The sequence below is a fragment of the Triticum aestivum genome, chromosome 5B (assembly GCF_018294505.1).
Source record: "Triticum aestivum cultivar Chinese Spring chromosome 5B, IWGSC CS RefSeq v2.1, whole genome shotgun sequence".
Taxonomy (NCBI): domain Eukaryota; kingdom Viridiplantae; phylum Streptophyta; class Magnoliopsida; order Poales; family Poaceae; genus Triticum; species Triticum aestivum.
In genome coordinates, this window is record NC_057807.1 from 294,217,915 (window position 1) to 294,242,173 (window position 24,259).

General features: G+C 47.9%; 1 protein-coding gene across 1 annotated transcript in view; it reads left to right on the plus strand.

Annotated features, from left to right (window-relative positions):
- Positions 1-1,729: 1,729 nt before the first annotated feature.
- The window catches only part of LOC123111475 (sodium/proton antiporter 2), a 31,395-nt gene continuing 8,865 nt past the window's right edge, over positions 1,730-24,259 (plus strand). The window contains exons 1-8 of the mRNA XM_044532275.1: positions 1,730-2,022; positions 11,856-12,029; positions 12,183-12,311; positions 12,959-13,135; positions 20,937-21,043; positions 22,060-22,180; positions 22,837-22,898; positions 22,985-23,287. Of these exons, the coding sequence (XP_044388210.1) occupies positions 1,789-2,022; positions 11,856-12,029; positions 12,183-12,311; positions 12,959-13,135; positions 20,937-21,043; positions 22,060-22,180; positions 22,837-22,898; positions 22,985-23,287 (1,307 nt within the window). The 5' untranslated portion in view covers positions 1,730-1,788. The remainder of the gene's footprint in view (positions 2,023-11,855; positions 12,030-12,182; positions 12,312-12,958; positions 13,136-20,936; positions 21,044-22,059; positions 22,181-22,836; positions 22,899-22,984; positions 23,288-24,259) is intronic.

Consider the following 24,259-nt stretch of genomic DNA (forward strand, 5'->3'; position numbering starts at 1 on the left):
CAGGCCGGCCTAGGAGGAGAAGGAAAGAGGGGAAGGGAAAGGAAAGTGTGGAGTAGGACTCCCCCTTCCTTCCCTCCCCCCTCTTTCCTTCTCCCTCAGTTATATATGGCACATGGGGGGGGGGCTTGGGAAGGACTCCAAGTAGGATTCCTCCTACTTGGGCGCCTCCTACGGCTGCTCCTTCCTCCCTCCCACCTATATATATGTGGGAGGGGGGCCTAGCACACCCCAGAACAATTGTTAGCTATGTGCGGTGTCTCCCTCCATCGTTTACGCCTCCAGTCATATTTTTGTATTGCTTAGGCGAAGCCCTGCGAAGATCACTTCACCATCACCGTCACCACGCCGTCATGCTGACGGAACTCATCTACTACCTCGACGTCTTGCTGGATCAAGAAGGCGAGGGACGTCACCGAGCTGAACGTGTGCAGAACGCGGAGGTGTCATGCGTTCGGTACTTAATCGGTTGAAGCGCGAAGAAGTTCGACTACATCAACCGCGTTGTGAAACACTTCCGCTTACGGTCTACGAGGGTACGTAGACACATTCTCCCCCTCGTTGCTATGCATCTCCATGGATAGATCATTGTATGTGCGTAGAATTTTTTCCATGCAACGATTCCTGACAATATGAATAAGAGCTTCACTTATATGTGCTTGCAATATTTTCATGCCTTCTACTTTTTGTGATAATATTTTGACTTTATATTTTATGAACTATGAAAGTTACTCATATATACATGTGTCATATGTGCAAAAACCAAGGGAAGTAAAAATGGATGACATATACATATATAACATGTACACATTCTCTCTTTTGTTAGCCACATTTCAGATTAAGCAATGACGAGGACGGCTTTGCAAGAAGGGGAGAATGATGAGGACATGTTACCTTACATATGATCACAAATATTACATACACGTATTTATTTGAGGTGATTTCTGATAAAAGTTATGTAATAATTTATTTATATGCTATGCGGAACAAAAATACTTCGCCTCTTTTTGTTTCATGCCTAATTGCAGAACTACCAGACACTTGTATAATCCACATACGAATATAAGGGAAAGAGAGACGTTTATGTGATGTTCAAGAAGTCCCCTCACGCACTTTTAGCACACGAGAAGATAGAGTCTAAGTCTCTCACATTCTGATCTCAAATTCGGATTGCACAGACATACCTGACTCAAAACGCCAATATCTTTTTTATCTGGACTCCGAATTGAGTGATTCTTTTTTGTTGGAAAGTAGATTCGTGCACTTTCCATTCCAATTGGATTCACTTTCAAATTCGTTCGGAGCGTGGAGATATTGACAAAACAATCTGACGCTGCAGCAGAATTCGAATCAAACTACAAGTCTAAATGTGTTGCATCACCTTCACTTGGGCCCATGAGCCTTGTACGAGCTAGGATTAGTTTTAGGCTGAGACTCCACGCGCCCTTCCACGATGCTAGATGCATGCATCATCGAGATGAGGGCTAGACGGGAAGAAACTTATTCCATTTTCAGAGAGGCACCACGGTCTTTCATTTCTACTAAGAACACAAACCCTATTAAAACTGAAAAAAGCATGTAAAAATTCACCAGCCAAGCTGGCTCATTATCTTAACAAACTCCAACAAATCGAGCCGGGACCGGCCAAAGGACGTACGTATCAGTTTGTCTTGTCCGTACACAGATTCCTTCAATCCGTTTGCCGTCTGAACTGCCGGGCCCACACGCACTGGTTTCTCATCCATCCATTCGATTCGATTCGACGGCCACTCCGCAAAACCCCCACTGGCAATGGCGCTCTCCTCCTACTTGCTCGCCGGCAGCCGAGCAGCCTCCCCTTCCCTCCCCTCCTTCCCCTCACTCCGCCGCCGCAGCTACCACCGTCCGCCGCCCCTTGCCACAACCCCGCTCCCGCTCCCTTCCACCCAGCGATGGCGCCGCTCGCTCCGCTTCTGCGCCTCCTCCCCCTCCTCGTCGCCCCCGCCGCCCGTGCCGCCCGAGGACGAGGAGCCCATGGACTACGAGGTAGTTTGATATGGTATCGACTTACATTTTAACAGATTATTTCCCATGCTAGTGCGGTTCCAAGTTCTCTCACAGAATGTGCAAACTGCCCGCATCAAGAGTAAAGCATTCGATTCACATATGCTTTATTTGAATAAATTGGTATGCCATGTAGGGTTATTCATTATTGCCTCCTCGTGAAAAGAATATAGGATTACTGCCAAAATGAATAGGGCAACAAAAGACCGAAGAACCTGCCTTTTACCGAAAAAGGCTTTCGCCCCGCTTTATATATAAAGCAAACTGGCCAAGCCAACATCTAACAAAGTTCCACACACGCACACACACACAAAGGTCTCACAAGCACAAATGAGTACACAATAGGGTTAATGCTGAGGGCACAACACAACAAGCCCTGAAATCAAAACACACACTCAGCCCAGCAACCCGAGTAGCATCTAGTCGGGCTCCGGGGGAGGGGGTGGCAGCGGGGGCGCTACCCGGAAGGCCATCAAGCGAAGGTCGGCGAGGAGGGTGTTGATGGCGTCCCGATCCTGGGGGCGGCTAAGCGGCCGCCAAAGTTGCAAGTAGCCACACATTTTGAAGATTGCGTCAGTCGCACGACGGAGAGGCACTTTCTAAATAACAAGCTTGTTGCGGATGGTCCAAAGCGACCAGGCGAGGTGCCCAACGCAAAGCCATCTAATATGGCGGTTGCGAGGAGGGGAGGCGTGGATCTCAGCAACAAGGTCAGGGAAGTTGGTGTTGCACCACTGTCCACCGACCGTCTCGCAGAAGCAGGCCCACAGGAACTGGGCAGTGGAGCAAGAGAAGAAGATGTGATTAGCATCCTCCACCGTGCCACACAAGGGGCATAGCCCATCCCCTGGGCCATTACACTTGAGGACCTCAATCCCAGAGGGGAGGCGTCCGCGGATCCACTGCCACAGGAAGATCCTAATCTTCAGAGGCAAGCGAATGTCCCAGATCAGGCTAAAGGGTTCCGGCGTAGTCGAGGGCGCGATGGCTGCATAGAGGGACTTAGTGGAGAAGCGGCCAGAGGACTCTAGCCGCCAGGAGACGGAGTCAGAGACACCCTCGACGTCCATCGGGAGAAGGGCGATGTCCTGAAGGAGGGAGTCCCAAGCGGCAACCTCAAGGGGGCCGAAGGGGCGCCGGAAAGCGAGACGCCCTAAGTCAATAAGGGCCGTCTCGACAAAGACCCGAGGGTCAACCGCAATAGTGAATAGGTCCGGGAATCGAGCAGCCAGGGGGGAATCCCCTAACCAACGGTCGAACCAGAACAGGGTCGATGACCCAGAGCCTACCGAGATGGACGTGTCGATGCGGAGGATGGGCAGGAGCTGGATCACAGCCTGCCAGAACTGGGAGCCACCAGAGCTCTGGCAGAAGGCTAGAGGTTGGCCCCTGAGGTATTTATTACGGATGATGGTGAGCCATAGGCCTCCCTCCTCATTGGCGATACGCCAGAGCCATCGGGTCAGGAGAGCGATGTTCATGCGCCGAGATGACAGAATCCCAAGACCACCCTGGTCCTTGGGTTTGCAGATGTCTGGCCAACTCACCATGTGGTATTTCTGCTTGTCGCCCTCGCCGGCCCAGAAAAACCTAGACTGGTATTTGGCGATCTCCTGATGGAGAGTCTCATGGAGGCGGTAGAAGCTCATGAGAAACCAGAGGAGGCTAGCAAGCAAGGAGTTGATGAGGATTACCCGGGCCGCTTTCGAGAGCCACCTCCCTCGCCAGGGCTCAACCCTGTGCTGCATCTGGGTCACAGTCGGGCGGAGGTCAGCGACAGTAAGCCGAGAGTCACTAATGGGTATCCCCAAGTAGGTTGTGGGGAAGGTATCCAGGCGGCAGTTCAGCCGGTCAGCGATGTCCTGGGCCTCCTCCGGAGGAAAGCCAAGGATCATCACTTCGCTCTTATCGAAGTTGATAGTGAGTCCAGACATCTGCTGGAAGTAGAGGAGGAGGAACTTCAAGTTAGCTATGTCGGAAGCGGATCCCTCCACCATTATTATGGTGTCATCAGCATATTGTAGGAGGAAGACCCCTCCCGCTCCTACCAGATGGGGGACTAAGCCTTGGATATGGCCAACGGCTTTGGCCTTGTCCAAGATGACAGCAAGGGCATCTACCACCATGTTGGACAGAAACGGGGAAAACGGGTCAACCTGACGAACCCCACAAAGGGTGGGGAAGTATGACCCGATCTCCCCGTTAATGTTAACCGCGGTCCGACCGCAGGAGACGAGCTGCATAACGCGGGTCACCCACCGGTTGTCGAAGCCCTTGCGGAGCAAGACTTCCCGTAGGAAGGGCCAGTGAACCGTATCATAGGCTTTATGGAAGTCGAGCTTCAGGAAGACCGCGCGAAGGTGCTTGGCCCGGGCTTCATGAAGGACTTCATGGAAGACCAAGACCCCATCCAAAATAAACCACCCTTGAATGAAGGCGGATTGGTTGGGGTGGGTGATGGAGTCAGCTAAAAGGGTCACCCTATTGGCGTACCCTTTGGCCAAAATCCGAAAAATCACATTAATCACCGTGATAGGACGCAACTGGCGGATGTCCGAAGCGCCCGGAACTTTGGGGATGAGGGTGATTACCCCATAGTTCAGGCGCCCAAGGTCCATGGTCCACGAGAAGAACTCGTCGAAGAGGGCCATGACCTCCGGTTTGATGATGTGCCAGAACGATTTGAAAAAGGTTACCGGCAAACCATCCGGACCCGGGGCCGAGGAGGGGTTCATGCCCATGATCACCGCGAGAACCTCCTCCTCCGAGAACGGTGCCACCAAGGCGGCATTAGTCTCGGCGGATACTAGCTGGCCCACCGACCAGGTATCGGGGGCCAGAGCAGCACCACCCCGAGGGGTGGGGGAGAAAAGGGCTTTATAGAAGCCATCTACATGAGCTCGGATGTCCGAGGGGCGAACGAGCTGGGCATCTCCATCCCAAAGGGAGTGGATGGAGTTCCGTCGTCGCCGCCCATTAGCAATAGCCTGGAAGTAAGCCGTATTAGCATCCCCATGGAGCACCCACCGTTGGGTGCCGCGGAGCCTCCAGTACGCTTCCTCGTCCGTGTAGATGGCCGAGAGCTGATCCTCGAGATCATATCTCAACATCCATTCATCCGGGGAGATCCCGAAAGTGTCAGCGCGGGTGTCCAGGGCTTGGATGGCAGTCAAGAGGGCTTTCTTGCGATCGCGTAAGTCACGGCCAAGGTTCGCGCCCCACCCCTTCATAAATTGGCGGGCGAGCTTGGCGCAAAACTGCCACGAGTCAACCGCGGACATGGAACGGTGGGGAGAGTTGCGCGCAGCGATCCACTTAGTCGCGACAACCTCACGGAACCCCGCCTGATTCAGCCAAAAGAGCTCAGACCGGAACCGCGGAGGAATGGGGGGGGGGCGTTCATCGGCGGTGGAGAGGAGAGGGACGTGATCGGACCCGATCCGGGTGATCGCCCGCAGCGAGGCCAGGGGGCATCTAAGCTCCCAATCCGGAGAAACTAGGACGCGATCCAGCACGGATCGCGTCGGGTCAGTCTGACGGTTAGTCCAGGTAAACCTGGTGCCCGTCCGCTCAAGCTCGCGGAGGCCGAGCTCCGCGATGCAGTCGTTGAACATCTGCATCCGGGGTCAGTTAATCCGGTCGTTGCTTTTCTCGTCCGGGGAGCGGATGAGGTTAAAGTCACCTCCCACAACAACCGGGAGGAAGCGGAGACCTTCTGCTGTAGCTCAGCAAGGAAGGTCGGGGATCAACGGTGGTCTGCCGGTCCATAAACAATGATGATCTCCCACTTGAAGTTGAGAGCTCGCTCAAAGATCTCCATGCTAACGAAGAATTCGCCCCGGTCCATACCACCCACCTCAAAGGTGGCATCCTTCTAGGTGAAGGATGCCACCCGAGTGCCCAGTGGTCCCACTAGAAGGGAGCCAATGCCAGGCAAACATGTGCGGGCTAAGGCTATCAAGCTCGGGGAGACAGAACTCCGTACGCATGGTTTCTTGGATGGCAATGATGTCGATGTGTTCATCACACATGAACTCAATGAGTTGGCGGCGGCGGCCGTCATGGCCGAAGCCGCGGATGTTCCAGAAGAGAACACGCATCTAAACCGCCATTGGGGGGCTGCTTGACCCCAGAACGGTGGAAGCGCTGTGAGCTCTGAGAGCGGCAGTGCGGGAGCGGGTGCGGCCGCGGATTTCCTCGACCAGCGCCCCTGCCGGAGGCTGGGGTGCCGGTGCACGAAGAAGCCGGGCCCAGGTCTCGGCAAGTTTCCCGTCAAGGATCTCGCGGGCCTGAATTGTCGTGATCTAATCTAAGGGAGGGCCAACCTCCCCCCTGAAAACGATGGACGAGTCTAAGAACCCGCCTTTAGGTCAACTGCTGATCTGAGCTCCGATTGCTCAGCCTCTTAATGCATCTCGCACAAAATCATTTACATGCGATAATTCGCTGATAAACAGGTTTGGTCAAAACATGGATGCAGTAAATAGCATGTTACATAAATTCTAGAGTGAATTCCGGGTTTTACCCCCTAATTAACCATTTTCGACATTATTTACCCTATTTAACAAATTTTCATCCAGATTACCCCATTTAGTGACAATCTTGTCTATTTTTACCCCTTTTAATTTTTAAGGCGACATGTTCAACAGTTAGGTGTGGCGGAGATGCGTATGTTGAGATGGATGTGTGGCCACACGAGGAAGGATCGAGTCCGGAATGATGATATACGAGATAGAGTTGGGGTAGCACCAATTGAGGAGAAGCTTGTCCAACATCGTTTGAGATGGTTTGGGCATATTCAGCGCAGGCCTCCAGAAGCTCTAGTGCATAGCGGACGGCTAAAGCGTGCGGAGAATGTCAAGAGAGGGCGGGGTCGACCGATTTTGACATGGGAGGAGTCCGTTAAGAGAGACCTGAAGGATTGGAGTATCGACAAAGAGCTAGCTATGGACAGGGGTGCGTGGAAGCTTGCTATCCATGTGCCAGAGCCATGAGTTGGTTGCGAGATCTTATGGGTTTCACCTCTAGCCTACCCCAACTTGTTTGGGACTAAAGGCTTTGTTGTTGTTGTTGTTGTTGTTGTTGTTGTAATTTTTAAGAGCCTTCTTACAAAGATCGTATTAGTTTTACTCGAGACTAAGTGCCCAAACGTACATTTTATTAAAACAAAATGGTTCTTATTTCACTATTATGTTAATAACTGGTAGTACTAATTTTCAATGGAGACACGTCATTGGAGCCCACTAAAAACACATGTTCGACAATAGCATTGCAGGCCTGTAAAATAGATTGTGATGTTTTTGTTTGATGATCTCCGAAAGCATGAAATAAATGGTTCCTACGATGTTTTGCATCAAGGAAGAGGACTAAAATATCATCGCATTAAACCTATAAGCGATGCTACACCTACGAATTACCTAATCAGACAGCTGGCAATTTGTGATTGAGAGTAAGGGGGATGAGGAGCCCACCCCCTTGAAATTCAGGGGGGGTGGGGTGGGGGGGGGGAGAATAGTTGAGGGAATGTTACGTAAAACTTGTTGTAGCTCTTAGTAGGTGTAGGATTATCGTTAAACCAACGAAGCACAACCCACAATGCAAAGTTGAATGTACTTGACCGCTGAAGATAACTGTTCCTCTTTCCCTCGATGTGGTGTGCACGTACGTGACAGCCATGAGAAAAAAAACGGGTGCGGTAAAACCAAGTGAGCGGTTCGAGCATTGGAAAAAATGCCAAGAAGTCTAATGACAGGGAGTCAGCTCGCAGATACAAACAGCAACAAAGCCTTTAGTCCCAAACAAGTTGGGGTAGGCTAGAGGTGAAACCCATAAGATCTCGCGACCAACTCATGGCTCTGGCACATGTATAGCAAGCTTCCACGCACCCCTGTCCATAGCTAGTTCTCTGGTGATACTCCAATCCTTTAGGTCTCTCTTAACGGACTCCTCCCATGTCAAATTTGGTCTACCCCGGCCTCTCTTGACATTCTCCGCACGCTTTAGCCGCCCGCTATGCGCTGGAGCTTTTGGAGGTCTGCGCTGAATATGCCCAAACCATCTCAAGCGATGTTGGACAAGCTTCTCTTCAATTGGTGCTACCCCAACTCTATCTCGTATATCATCATTCCGGACTCTATCCTTCCTCGTGTGGCCACACATCGATCTCAACATACGCATCTCTGCCACACCTAATTGTTGAACATGTCGCCTTTTAGTCGGCCAACACTCAGCGCCATACAACATTGCAGGTCGAACAGTCGTCCTGTAAAACTTGCCTTTTAGCTTTTGTGGCACTCTCTTGTCACAGAGAATGCCAGAAGCTTGGCGCCACTTCATCCATTCGACTTTGATTCGATTGTTCACATCCATCCTCCTGTAGCATTGACCCCAAATATCGAAAGGTGTCCTTCTGAGGTACCACCTGCCCCTCAAGGCTAACCTCCTCCTCACACCTAGTAGTACTGAAACCGCACATCATGTACTCGGTTTTAGTTCTACTAAGCCTAAACCCTTTCGATTCCAAGGTTTGTCTCCATAACTCTAACTTCTTTACCCCCTTCCGACTATCGTCAACTAGCACCACATCATCCGCAAAGAGCATACACCATGAGATATCTCCTTGTATATCCCTTGTGACTTCATCCATCACCAAGGCAAAAAGATAAGGGCTCAAAGCTGACCCCTGATGTAGTCCTATCTTAATCGGGAAGTCATCAGTGTCGACATCACTTGTTCGAACACTTGTCACAACATTATCGTACATGTCCTTGATGAGGGTAATGTACTTTGCTGGGACTTTGTGTTTCTCCAAGGCCCACCACATGACATTCCTCGGTATCTTATCATAGGCCTTCTCCAAGTCAATGAACACCATATGCAAGTCCTTCTTTTGCTCCCTGTATCTCTCCATAAGTTGTCGTACCAAGAAAATGGCTTCCATGGTTGACCTCCCAGGCATGAAACCAGACTGATTTTTGGTCACGCTTGTCATTCTTCTTAAGCGGTGCTCAATGACTCTCTCCCATAGCTTCATTGTATGGCTCATCAGCTTAATTCCACGGTAATTAGTACAACTCTGAACATCCCCCTTGTTCTTGAAGATTGGTACTAATATACTACGTCTCCATTCTTCTGCCTTCTTGTTTGCCCGAAAAATGAGGTTGAAAAGCCTGGTTAGCCATACTATCGCTGTGTCCCCAAGTCCTTTCCACACCTCAATGGGGACACTATCAGGGCCCATCGCCTTGCCTCCTTTCATCCTTTTTAAAGCCTCCTTGACCTCAGACTCCTGGATTCGCCGCACAAAACGCATGCTGGTCTCATCAAAGGAGTCGTCCAGTTCAATGGTAGAACTCTCATTCTCCCCATTGAACAACTTGTCGAAGTATTCCCGCCATCTATGCTTAATCTCCTCGTCCTTCACCAAGAGTTGGTTTGCCCCGTCCTTGATGCATTTGACTTGACCAATATCCCTCGTCTTCCTCTCTCGGATCTTGGCCATCTTATAGATGTCCCTTTCGCCTTCCTTCGTGCCTAACCGTTGGTAGAGGTCCTCATATGCCCGACCCCTTGCTTCACTGACAACTCGCTTTGCAGCCTTCTTCGCCATCTTGTACTTCTCTATGTTGTCTACACTCCTGTCCAGGTATAGGCGTCTGAAGCAATCTTTTTTCTCTTTAATCGCCTTCTGGACATCATCATTCCACCACCAGGTATCCTTATCTTCGCTTCTCCTTCCCCTGGACACTCCAAACTCATCCGAGGCCACCTTACGAATGCAAGTCGCCATCTTCATCCACACATTGTCCGCATCCCCTCCTTCCTCCCAAGGGCCCTCCTTAATGACCCTCTCCTTGAACGCCTGAGCTACCTCCCCTTGAGCTTCCACCACTTCGTTCTAGCGACTTTGGCACGCTTATCCCGCTGGACATGAATCCGAAAGCGGAAGTCAGCAACCACCAGCTTATGCTGAGGCACAACACTCTCTCCAGGTATCACCTTACAGTCTAGGCACGCACGCCTATCTTTTCTTCTCGAGAGGATGAAATCAATCTGGCTAGAGTGTTGGCCACTACTAAAAGTCACCAGATGTGATTCTCTCTTTCTAAAGAGGGTGTTAGCTACAATCATGTCGTAGGCTAGAGCAGAGCTTAAGACATCTTCTCCTTCTTGATTCCTGATGCCATAGCCAAAGCCCCCATGCGCCCCTCCAAAACCTGTGTTAGATGTACCTACATGGCCATTGAGGTCTCCTCCTATGAAGAACTTCTCGCCAATCGGTACACTCCTAACCATGTCTTCTAGGCCTTCCCAGAACTCCCTCTTGGTGTTCTCATTGTGTCCTACTTGCGGGGCATACGCGCTGATAACATTGAGAACTAAGTCCCCAACTACCAGCTTGACCAGGATAATCCGGTCCCCACGTTTCTTCACGTCTACCACTCCATACTTGAGGCTCTTGTTGATCAAGATGCCTACGCCATTTCTGTTTGCAGCCGTCCCCGTGTACCACAACTTGAAGCCGGTATCCTCCACCTCCTTCGCCTTTTGTCCCCTCCATTTGGTTTCTTGGACGCAAAGGATATCAACACCTCTCCTCACCGCTGCATCAACTAGCTCCCGAAGCTTCCCTGTCAGAGACCCTACGTTCCAGCTACCTAAGCGAATCCTCCTAGGCTCGCAGATGTCTCTTAAAAAAATTATTGGGGTAAAAACTGGCAAGACTTTTGCTAAATGGGATAATCGGGATGAAAAAATGTTAAATGAGGTAATTAGTGTAAAAAATGTGAAAGTAAAGGGTAAAAACTGGAATTCACTCTAAATTCTACATGTTGCTGCTAAGTGCACTGTAATATGTAGTTCGGAAAAATGAAAACGAATTTAGAAGCATATTTCTTTTTCACTTTGTTGCTATTTCCTGTCATCTCCAAGTTTATGAAATGGTAGCTTGACAGTAGTCATTTTACTCTGGTTCCACAGCAACTACTAGCAAGTTTGGAGTACTATACTTTTTCTGAGGGAGGAGTATCAGATGGTTTTGCAAATCTTCCTTTATTCTCAAATCGACTCCTAATGCAGAATAAGAATAGATCCATATCACCACTAGTCCACTAGAATTATAGCCATTAGATCAAACTTAACTAAAATAGTAACACTTTGGTCTAAAATCCAAGTTTCTTCGGTTAGGTACCTTTAAGTTTAAGTCATGGAAGTCTATAAGATCATCCGTAATGTTCCTCTTATGGAAACTCCCATTTGTATGCCACCTTTCTGGGACTATAGAAATAGTTTGGGAATGGTTTCTTCAGTGTTATTACTGAAAGTAATCCCCGTCTGGAAAATCCACACCAAAGCTCGGATTATAATACTGGTATGCTACAATTTGATTTGCATATTATGTTCAATTATCGATGCAAGTTTTAGAGAACATGTTCATGGACAGCAAAAGGATGTTTATTTTTTACCTCAATTTATCTGTGGAAGTTTCATATGTTTTTATTAAACAATGCAACTATCAGACATCACGTGCATGGTGCATAGTGTTATTTCTAATTTAATTTTAGGGAGAGAATAATGATATAGTGACGGAATATTTGCAATTTCATATAATGCTCCTCACACAGAAAAGTAAGATTTGCAGATCCATATGAAACTCAAGAACTCCTGTGACATTGCTGATTTTTTGTATGCTATAGGAGTTCTTGAGCACTGATATAGCGACTGTACCTGTATGTGTGCACTGGTGTTTTGTTGTTTCTACTGCCTACAATATTCTATGCAGTTTCTAAGATGTTCGTGTTTCACCAAAATTTCAGCTATCGGAGACGACTGGAAATTGTGACCCTTTATGCTCTGTTGATGAAGTTAGCTCACAGTATTTTGAAGCTAACTACAAGCCAAAGAATGATCTTGTTAAAGCTCTAGCTATCCTTGCAACGGCTTTGGCTGGGGCAGCTGCAATAAACCATTCCTGGGTTGCTGCTAACCAGGTTCATACACTCCTAGTTTTTGACCAAATTAGAATTACCAGTTTAACTATGTAGTGTATTTATCCTAGCATGCATATTACATATGTCCTTATGTCAGTAGTTGTGGATGTCGGGGTGATGATTCTTGGGAACTTGGTTACATTCCTTTTGCAGGACATTGCAATGGTGCTAGTATTTGCTCTTGGGTATGCAGGTATCATTTTTGAGGAATCACTGGCATTTAACAAAAGTGGAGTTGGATTACTGATGGCTGTTTGTCTATGGGTTATCAGAAGTATTGGGGTAAGCTGAAATCTGTGAATTCATCTTTGAACTTCCAACATCTCTTTTGAGAATTCAAGTAATCAGTCGTCTCCCTTGAACATCAATTTCAGATTTGATTCAGTTGGGCACTTGGGCTATCTTGATGATGGTTGATATATGCATACATCCAATTTAAACATGGGCAACTTATTCAATGCCATTATTTTCACTTTTCGTTTATCTTGTTAATAAAAAATCAAAAACTTTCCTAATAATTCTGCATTTTGTTGTAACTGTAATCACTGTCAAGGACTTTTGTGATATTCTTCATTTATATGCTAGTTTCATCGTTGAAGTTGGATTATGGTGCTTAGTTGTTACTTACAACTTACAAACAATGTTTAGTTGCTGTTTAGATGTATCAACTTGTTTAAAATATATACTCTGGAAGTCATGCCTGTGTGTTTGCATCCTCAGATGCAAAGTTGGACTTTGCCATACAGATGAATAAGATCTGTCTTTGCTAGTGACTATCTAGTTTGGAAGCAGCATAATTTTACTACAAGGATGCTTACATTTTTATTGCAATTTTATAATCCTCATGTCATGAATATGTTTAAGCATCAATTAGATGATATTCATTAGTTGATCTTTAACATTCCTTTTCTGTTCTTCATATGATTAAGGCTCCCTCGACCGATGTAGCTATTCAAGAGCTAAGTCAGAGTACTGCTGAAGTTAGTGAAATAGTGTTTTTCTTGCTTGGTGCAATGACCATTGTGGAGATTGTTGATTCACATCAAGGTTTTAAGTTGGTGACTGACAATATATCTACTAGAAATCCTAAAACACTTCTCTGGGTGGTGAGCCTTTCTTACTTCTATATTTTGCTTACTGAACGTCATATTATGTCAGGTACTCCCTCCGCCCGAAAAAGTTTGTCCCTCAAATGGATGTATCTAGCACCAAGTTAGTGCTAGATACATCCATTTGATGGACAAGCTTTTTGGGACGGAGTAGGTCTTTTACTTTGTAATTCTCAATGTTGTACCATCACAAACCAACAAGCAAAAATTTGTTGCCAGTGATAAACCATTGAGGATAGTACCAAGTGGTCTAGGGCCGCATATTTTGATTCATAATACCAGATAGATGTTTTGAACTTGTCTGATCAAATTATATTTATGACTTACATTGATAGAGAAAAGGCACCCTTCACAGTGTATTGAAGGATGAATAAAACTGTTGCTTATTGATTGATTTGGTGCCGCATACAAGAGTATATAAGAGGGTACAAACCGACTTGGGGTAGGGTTAGAAAACTGACTTGGACTACAAGTCGTATACCATAATGACTACTCTAACATCCCCCCGCAGTATCAACGGCAGGCTCGAAGACGTTGAGACTGAAACAGATATCTTGAAACGGCTTAGTAGGCAGTGCCTTGGTGAAAATGTCAGCAAACTGAGCCATAGAGGGAACATGAAGCACCCGAACCTGACCAAGAGCGACCTTTTCACGAACAAAATGAATATCAATCTCAATATGCTTTGTGCGTCGGTGTTAAACTGGATTGCCGGTCATGTAGACTGCTGATATGTTGTCAGTTGTCACAGAAGACAATAGTGGCCTGCTCAATAGGCTGTGTAGCTCGGAGAGTAACTGCCGAATCCAGATTGTATCTGCAACGGCATGTGCCACGACGCGATACTCAACCTCGGCCGACGAACATGAGACCGTAACCTGTCTTTTCGAGGACCAAGAAATTAAATTATTACCAAGAAAAACACAAAAACCGGAAGTGGACCTTCGAGTGTCAGGACAACCAGCCCAGTCTGCATCAGAGTATGCGGTAAGAGAGTTTGGAGAAGAATTATTTAGGTGGAGACCATGACTGAGAGTTCCTTTTAAATACCGAAGAATGCGTTTAACATGATTATAGTGAGGAACCCGGGGATCATGCATATAGAGACATGCTTGTTGAACAGCAAAAGAGATTTCAGGACGAGTAATGGTGAGATATTGGAGAGCACCTGTTAGGCTACGATAGAGAGTAGGATCTGAAAAGGGTTCACCGGCAGCCGAAAGTTTAAAACTAGTATCGACAGGAGTGCGAGATGATTGACAGTCAAGCATATCAGCATGATTAAGTAGATCAAGAATATACTGGCGTTGGGAAAGAAAAAGGCTGGAGGAATCTCGAACAACAGTAATGCCTAAGAAATGATGGAGGAGTCCTAGGTCAGTCATAGAAAATTCAGATCTAAGAAGAGAGACAATATGATCTAAGAACGTTTGAGAGGATGTGCTGAGAATGATATCATCAACATAGAGAAGTAAATAGGCAGTATCAGAATTTTGATGATACACAAAAAGAGAGGTGTCGGAGAGAGATGGAGTGAAGCCTATTGTTTGGATGAAGGAGGAGAAGCGTTGAAACCAAGCTCGTGGGGCCTGTTTAAGACCGAAGAGAGATTTCTGAAGAAGACAGACATGAGTTGGAAAGGATGGATTTTCAAAACCCAGAGGTTGCTGACAGTAGACAATTTCTTGAAGGGAACCATGGAGGAAAGCATTTTTAACATCAAGTTGGTGAATAGGCCAGGAAGAGGAGACAACAACACTAAGAACGGTACGAATGGTGCTAGGTTTAACAACAGGAGAAGAGGTTTCGTCGTAATCAATTCCTTGTTGAGAAAAGCCACGACAAACCCACCTGGCTTTATATCATGAGAGGCTCCCATCGGAGTGAAACTTTTGGCGAAAAATCCATTTGCCAGAAACAATATTTGTATTGGGAGGACGAGGAACAAGCTGCCATGTGTTATTTTGAAGTAAAGCATTATATTTTTCTTGCATGGCAGCGGCCCAATTGGGATCAAGTAGAGCAGTTTTGTAATTCTTTGGGAGGGAAGTGAGAGATACGGTGATATGAAGGTTTAGGCGGTCTTGGGGTTGATGAAATCCTGATTTAGCCCTAGTATGCATGCGATGATCATTAATCGGGGCTGCTGTAGGAATAGCACGAGGGGGTATGGTGGGTACGGGTGAGTCCGGCGCAGCGGAAGAGTCAGACGAAGGAGCAGGGCTGGGTGGTGGAGTGGGAGTAGGGGCCGGGGGTGTTGGGGAGGGAGCAGGGGTCGAGGGTGTTGGGGAGGGAGGAGGGGTCGGGGGTGTTGGGGACGTCTCGGGTGGGGTGAGGGTAGGGTTGGTATCGGCTATGGCGGGTGTTAATGTTGGTGGTGGTATGTTGTGTTCAACATGAGGGGGTGTAGGTAGGGGAGTATATAGTTGGAAAGGACGGGGAGAGGGGGTGTTTGCCGAGCTAGGGGTGTTGGATGGTGTAGTAATGCGTTGTGAGAAAGGAAAAATGTGCTCAACAAACGTGACATGATGAGAGACATGAACGTGTCTGGTGTGAAGGTCGAGACAGCGATAGCCTTTGTGCTCGTCAGAGAAGCCGAGAAAAGCACATGGGATAGATTGTGGTGACAATTTATTTGCAGAAGTGGCGTAGGCATTTGGAAAACAGAGACAGCAGAAAACACGAACCGCGGAGTAGTCGGGGTGGGAAAGAAAGAGGGAATAATAGGGAGTAGTATTGGGTTTAGTTTTAGAAGGTCGAATATTTAGAAGGAAGGTGGCCATGTGTAGGGCTTCAGCCCAAAACTTGGGAGGCATAGATGATTGAATGAGAAGAGTGCGAACTATATCATTGAGGGTGCGAAGAGAACGTTTGGCTTTACCATTTTGAGGGGAGGTGTAAGGACATGAGAATCTAAGCAGGATGCCATGTTGTAAGAAGAAAGTATGATTTTTAATGTTATCAAACTCGCGACCATTGTCACATTGGATAAAGCGAATTGGGAGGAAGAAGTGGACAGACACATAGCGTTGAAAATTAAGAAAGAGAGAATGGACCTCGGATTTGTTGCGTAGAGGAAAAGTCCAGACAAAGTGGGTGAAATCATCTAGGATAACAAGGTAGTATTTAAAACCCGAAACACTTGCAATGGGAGAGGTCCATAAATCACAATGTATTAATTCAAAGGGATAAGTGCTACAAGAGCTAGAGGAACTAAAGGGAAGACGCACATGTTTGCCTAATTGACATGACTGGCAAAATACAGAATTATGAGAATCCCTATTACATGGTATGGTAAATTCACTAAGAATAGAAGCTAAGACAGCAGGGTTGGGATGGCCCAAGCGACGATGCCAGAGATCGACGGAGGCCAGCATGGATGTTGGAGGGGTGGCGGCAGGAACTCCATTAAGAGAGTAAAGATCACCGGAGATATTGAAGCGAGCGATCTCGGCCTTGGTCAGGTAATCCTTCACAGATAAACCAAAAGGGTCAAATTCAGCCGAAACTAGATTGTCGCAAGTAAATTGGCGAACAAAAATAAGATTTTTAATGAGGGCGGGTGCAACTAGAACATCGCAAAGTAAAAGAGGTTTAATGGAAGAGGGAAATTGAGCCTGACCAACACAATATATAGGAATAGATGATCCATCTCCGAGGGTAATGGAAGGGAACGGAGATTTAGTGCAAGATGATAACCAATTACTAGATGCAGACATATGACTAGAGGCCCCTGAATCAAAGATCCAATCCGTACCTGAGTTTCCTTGTGCAGCAAAGTTATTCATGGCCTAGAGAAAAGCAGCTTGATCCCAGCTCGGCGTCGCAGGTGAGGGTGGCGTCGGGAGCAATGCCGGCGGATATGATGGTGAAGGCAGCAGGGCCGGCTGGGGTGTGTAGTAGGCGCCGTCGTCGGTGGAGTAGTGACCACAAGGAGCATACGTCGGGGCGGCGGGAGAGGCATTGGCCGGCTGTGGTGAGGGTGGCGTCGGGAGCAGTGCCAGCTGAGGTGTGTAGTAGGCGCCGCCGTCGGTGGAGTAATGACCAGAAGGAGCATATGTCGGGGCGGCGTGATAGGCATTGGCCGGCTGTCGGGGGTTGAGAACCCCGGGAGCACCAGTAGGCGGCCGAAGGCCGGGTTGCCAGGCACCTGAGTATGCCGACGGAGCGGACCAGGGCATGGGCCACGCCTGAACGAGCCCCGTCCAAGGATCATGAGGAGGCCGCCATGCAACCGCAGATGGAGCACTGGTGAGTGCTGCAGGACTCGGTGCAGTAGGCAGAACCGAACGAGTCGACAACGGCCTGTAGATAGGATTTTTGCCGCGGTAGTTCGGACTAGGGCGCCAGCCTGGGGGCGGTTGAGCGGATGACGACGCGGACGGCCCGGCGGCAGGAGCCGGCATGGGAGGCGGCACTGGTGTAGACGGCGGAGGAGGACGAGCCGCAACATGAAAGCCCTTGGGGCGAGAGTCCTTGCGAGCTTGTGTTTCTGCCGCGAGTTGGAGCAGGGAACGAACTTCAGCGAAGGTAGGAGGAGGCCGTATGATCGGTATGAACGAGGCTTGCTTGTCAAAGTCCTCGCTGAGGCCGACGACGACGATGTTGATTAGCTGTGAGTAGCTAACTGTATCGCCGAGTTCGTGGAGCTCATCACCAATGGTCTTAACGCGCTGGCAGAACAGGTTCACCGGGGCGTCTCCTTGCACCATATTGCGAAGCTCGGTGTGGAGAGTGTTTTTCCAAGCGTCGGTGTTGCTTTGGAAGAGCTGACGGAGGGAGTGCCAGATGTTGGCAGCAGTGGCAGCGGCCTCGGCGGAGCCATACCCTAAACCCTAGGACCGGTATCTGATACCATGAAGGATGAATAAAACTGTTGCTTATTGATTGATTTGGTGCGGCATACAAGAGTATATAAGAGGGTACAAACCGACTTGGGGTAGGGTTACAAAACTGACTTGGACTAGAAGTCGTATACCATAATGACTACTCTAACATACCATGAAGGATGAATAAAACTGTTGCTTATTGATTGATTTGGTGCGGCATACAAGAGTATATATGTTAGAGTACGTAATGGGCCTAATGGGCCCATTAGTCTTAGGGTTAATTAGAGATAAGGGTCGCTTGCTTAGGGGTCAAGTAAGCCTTGCTTGGGAGTCAAGTAAACCTCTCTATATAAAGAGAGGAGATGTATCAATCTAATCAAGCAAGAATTAAGAAGGAAATCCCTTCCCTCTTGCCCGGCCGTGGGCAAAAAGGCCCCCGGCCGGCCCTCTCGCGCCCTCCTTCTAGGAGCGCCATAACAATTTGGTATCAGCTAGCTTTGGTTCGATCATGTCTTCACCGCCGCCAAGCCCGTCTCTTCCGCTGCTGGTCACCTTGTCGCCTCCGGCGACCACCACGCCCGTCACCCCGCTCCTGCCTGCGCCGGGATCCTCTGTCGCGCCCGCCCCCACCGTCCTCACCTGGGAGGAGGTGTCCGGGGTGCTACGGGACCTAACCCAGGCGGTCCAGCAGATCCACCTGTTCTTGGGCAGGTCCTACGGGCCGCACCCGGTTGCGCCGCCCATCGTCGCCCCCGCGCCGCCGTGGCTGCCGTGGCAGCCGCCGTACCAGGCGGCCTTCGCCGCGCTCGCCGGGCCGCTACAGCAGCCGCTGCAGTTGCCATCCATTGCCACCATCGCCCAGCCATGGCTGCAGTGGCAGCCGCCGCTCCCGGCAGCCTCCGCCGCGCCCGGTGCTCCGCGGCAACAACCGTTGCCGCTACCCGGCGCGACAGCGCAGCACCCGCTGCAGCTGCAGCAGCCACCGCTGGTCAGCTCCACCGCCCAGTATGGGATGCCCTATGACGGGAGTGCGACGACCTCGTTCCCATCAGCGCCGCCGCCATCCCATGGCGTCCACATCCAGCAGATCAAGTCCCTACCGTCGCCGTCACCGCTTCCGTCTTGGATCGTTACCCGCCACGTGTCGGCGGCGGTGAGGCTGCAGGCTGCTGCGCGCGGCCTCCTAGCGCGTCGGCGTGTGCGGGAGATGCGTGGTCTGCAGCTGCCGCTCCTCCAAGTTGCCCTTCGCTGTGCAAAGGATCTCGATCTCGTCCGCTGCATCGGGGATCTTGGGCATGCAGTTTCCCCCACGGGCGGCTGGCATGTTGTTTTCCCCGCGGGCAGCGACCTCAAAGTCTGCGACATCGGCGGTTGGGGGGGCGCACCCCTCCTCGTCATTCTCCATCGCAAGCCCTCCACTCTTCGATGTGCGGTGCAGACCAACAGCCATACACATGCACTCCTTTTGTCCAGGTGGTGTCCATGGGATCCAGGTGGCTGTACACGTGCACGTCCAAAATAAAGCGTCCTAGTCTATTTCAGATTGAGAATAATAAAACAAGCCGAGATGTAAAAGGCTTGTTTTTAGGTGTTAGGTTTGTGTTGCGTCAAGTCATGGTTATAAGTTGGTTAGGCTGCAGCTCGAGGACAAGCTGCATGTCCAGGTGGGGTGTAGTGTTAGAGTACGTAATGGGCCTAATGGGCCCATTAGTCTTAGGGTTAATTAGAGATAAGGGTCGCTTGCTTAGGGGTCAAGTAAGCCTTGCTTGGGAGTCAAGTAAACCTCTCTATATAAAGAGAGGAGATGTATCAATCTAATCAAGCAAGAATTAAGAAGGAAATCCCTTCCCTCTTGCCCGCCGGTGGGTAGAAAGGCCCCCGGCCGGCCCTCTCGCGTCCTCCTTCTAGCAGCGCCATAACAATATAAGAGGGTACAAACCGACTTGGGGTAGGGTTACAAAACTGACTTGGACTAGAAGTCGTATACCATAATGACTACTCTAACATGTATGCTATTCCACTTCAAAGGTATCTGTCTTTCACGTTGAACTGAACAATTCTCCGACCCCTAGTAATTCAGTTTAGAGGAAACCTTAGAATTCCCACACACAAAAAATTCACATCTTTTCTGCTACTCTTGCACAATTCTTTCGGAGATTCCTTGGCTCCCCATTCATTTATTGGCCTTACCAATTAAGGTAGCTTTAATTCCAGTGACTTGGCAGATTTGTTGTTGGTATTCTTCTGTCTATGTCACACTGTGCCCACTGCCCAGTCTCTAGGTTGGGCAACTTACTTGCGAAACTCTTCAATCTTCAGTACCGTGAATACAGAGGCCAGCTGTCTCATGACCACCATCTAAGAGGAGGTGCATCCGTTCGTAATGGCTGGCGGTAGGGGTCTTGGGTGGCATTACTGGCATGATGTAATGGCTTGGCGTAACGGGTGTAGCCTTCTCATAGGCATGTAAATAGTTTACCTGCCTATCAATGCGCCGAGATGTAGGCTTAGCGTTTCCTCGAAAAGAACTGCCCCTGCTCTTAGCCTTTTCTCGAGACCACGCAGGAGTGCATGTATATTTATCAAGGTAGAAAACTTTTACAATTTAACTGCGACTTTACCTGTGGTGAAACCAAATAAACACTGTATTAGTTAGGTTATAATATGGTTTGACAAAAAGAATCCTAACTTTAACGTAGCTACTTTTGCACATCAGCATAAAATAAGTTTAGCGTACCACAATTCAGCAACCGCACCTAAGGCGAACAATTATTATTTTGTGAAAGAAGAAATAGTTCTGATTCCTAGATAGTTTCATGTTCGTTCATTTTTTTCCCCTAGACATTAAATACCTTCTTGTATCATAAACTCACCATGGTCCATGTAACCTTAAATTACTAACCTTTTATTTCAGAGCCATAATTACCATTCTTTATATTTTTTTATGTATACGTTGTTTCTTATTTCAGATTGGCTTTGTAACCTTCTTTTTGAGTTCTATCCTTGACAACTTGACTTCGACTATTGTGATGGTGTCATTGCTCCGGAAACTAGTACCTCCATCAGAGTACAGAAAGTATAACCTCTATTATCTCAGCAATTTTCTTTGTACCTAATTTGGTAATTGCTTTGCTTGTATGGTACCATATTTACTGTCAATGATCAAATCTTTGTATTCTCATTATCTTCATTTTTTATTGTTGTATTCTTTGTACATAGTAACAAAAATCTGATTTAAAGTTGTCCTCTTGCTGTATTTCTATCATCTTTCATTAATATGCGTAGGCTCCACTGTCACAGCTTAAGTGAATGTTCGCGAGACCTGTGATCTGATACTCTGATTGTAGTTGGGAGGTTCGTCCAGTGAAACTTGATTTCTCAGGAACTTGCTTGTATCCTTTTTTTTTAAGAAACCGAGGGGGAAGCTCCGATGGTAGAAGTAACCTAAATTCGTGTCTGTGAGAACTTGAACTCAAGTGGTGGGATTGTATGTCGATAAGTGCAACTTGGCAATATTTTGTCTCAATAGTTTGTTTTATACCGACTGTTGCACGTTGCTGTACATAGTACCGAGGGGCTAAATTGGTAGGAAAAGCATGTAGTGCCAACCACCCTTGTGCCGTGAAAGAGCAAGCTGTGCTTGTTTTGGCATCAAATCAACATGAGAAGCTTCCAAGAAATTTATACAGGTTATTCAAAGTAATGTGCAACAATATGAAATTCTAAGGTTGAAATAAAATAATAATTTCTTTTATTATAAATTAAAAGATAAAGGAAAAGGGAAATTTATTAGTTGTACAAACAACATTTTTTTTAATCCTCGAAGGTTGGCACGTGAGTCCATTTGCTGCCTTCACAGTTTGCTTGGGGAATAATTCTTGTGTTAATGTGAGGCCAACTTGGTGCAGCTTCACGCTTTCTCCAAGTGTATTTTTCAAAAACCAGTATCGAGTTAGGGATGGACACAGCATCATAAATTAGATCTCATTTATCTCCGCAGGCTGGTATACATACTTTATGTTCTTCAGTTTATCAATAAATGGTTTGAAGGAGTGTTTGGCATTTTAAGTAAACGTTGTCTTATTGGGATAGGTTGCTAGGTGCTGTTGTTGTAATAGCAGCTAACGCTGGGGGTGCATGGACACCAATTGGTGATGTGACGACCACTATGTTGTGGATTCATGGTCAGATTACGACTTTAAAAATAATACAGGTCAGATTTGCACATTTATTCCTGTATTTGTGGTTTGCTTATGAAGATCCTTCATGTTAGAGCTCTCTAAAATATTCATTATGCAGATATTTCCTTAATGTTAGAGCTCTCTAAACTGTTCATAAAGTTTTTATGCCATGCTATAATTTTCTACCCTATATTTTTACTGAACAGTGTTGATCAAAGCCTCGAACTTAACATGACTTTTTCAGACATCGTATAATGTATGTCTTTAGTGGGGAACCTTCTAAATGTTGATTAACTGAAACTACGTTGAAGGAGAACATCTAAATATGACTATATTTCTACCAATTTTATCATGTCCTCTATGAGAGCTATTTCTTTCCATCCAACAGTATTACAAAATTTTAGTCGATAGTGCAGTTGCTCTTCGGGATAATTTATAGTGCAAAATTAGGTGAATTGCTTAAATCAGTATAAATTGAATGGAAGATGGCTCCAAATCTAATTGTCATCAAGTATTGTGATTTGCCCATCACAAAAACGGAAGCCCTTTTACAAAATGAACCCCATAATCTAGATTGCGAGCAATCAATCATTTTGTGAAATATTGTGTGTTTATCTTTTTTCTGCATGCTTCAACAAAGTGCTACATATTTTGATTGTGGGATGCTGCTTGGCTTATGATCTGGCAGGGCTTGTTTGTTCCTTCGGTCATTTCGTTGATGGTCCCACTGGCCCTGATGTCCCTCACCAGGTTATTAACAAAGGACTACTTCTAATACATGACATTAAACAAAATTCGTGTGCCTTACAGAATAATTTGCTGTAAATTGCATGCAGTGAAGCAAATGGATCGTCTCAGTCATCTTCAAGTTTGCTGTCATCAGAGCAAATGGCTCCTCGAGGACAACTTGTATTTGCCGTTGGTCTTGGAGCCCTAGTGTTTGTTCCAGTGTTTAAATCTCTCACTGGATTGCCACCTTTCATGGGGATGCTCCTTGGTCTTGGGATTCTCTGGATTCTGACAGATGCGATTCATTATGGAGAATCTGGAAGGCAGAGATTGAAAGTTCCACAAGCACTTTCACGGATTGATACACAAGGAATTCTGTTCTTCTTAGGTATTCTGTTGTCGGTTGGCAGGTAAACCCACCCCCTTCCACTCTGTACAATTATTTGGGGCTTTGCCTTGCGGAGCTCACCTTTAGAAAAGTTGTGGAATCTTAAAGCAATGTAATTACCGAAAAAGGCTTTCGCCCCGCTTTATAGATAAAGCACACCGCCACAAAACACACAACCCCAACAGGTTCAGACACACACACCCAAGTAGCACAACAAAGTCATAAGGTACTGTTGAGGGCACAGCTCAACAAGCCCAAAGAAACAGAAAAGGAAACCGGGCGAGGCCAGGCGAGAGACCCACGCAGGGGACTAGTCAGGCTCCGGCGGAGGGGGCGGCGGCGGCGGCGACAGGCGGACGGCCATCGAGCGGAGGCCGGCGATGAAGGCGGAGATGGCGTCGCGCTCCAGGAGACGGCTAAGCGGCCGCCAAAGCTGCAGGAAACCCGAGAATTTGTAGAGAGCGTCAGTAGCACGACGAAGCGGAGTGCGCTCAATCACAAGCTTATTACGAACAGTCCAAAGAGTCCAGGCTAGGGTCCCGACCTCCAGCCACCTAATGTGGCGGGAGGACGGGGGGGACGCTTGGAGTTCAGCAAAAAGGTCGGGGAAGTTGGTGTGAGTCCAATTTCCGCCGACAAGCTCGCGAAAACAGCTCCAGAGGAACTGGGCAGAGGTGCAAGCGAAGAAGATGTGGTTAGAGTCCTCGGGGACGGCACAGAGGGGGCAGAGACCAGAACCCGGGCCATTACGCTTGCGGACCTCCACACCGGAGGGGATCCGTCCCCGGATCCACTGCCACATGAAGATACGGATCTTCAGAGGGAGGCGGACGGACCAAACCATTGAGAGGGGGGGAGGGGCGGCGGAGGGGGCAATGGCCGCATAGAGCGATTTGGTAGAGAACTGGCCAGACGGCTCCAAATGCCATCGAACACGGTCTTGGACGCCGTCAACCAGCGGCTCATGAAGAGCGACGCACTCAAGAAGCTCACG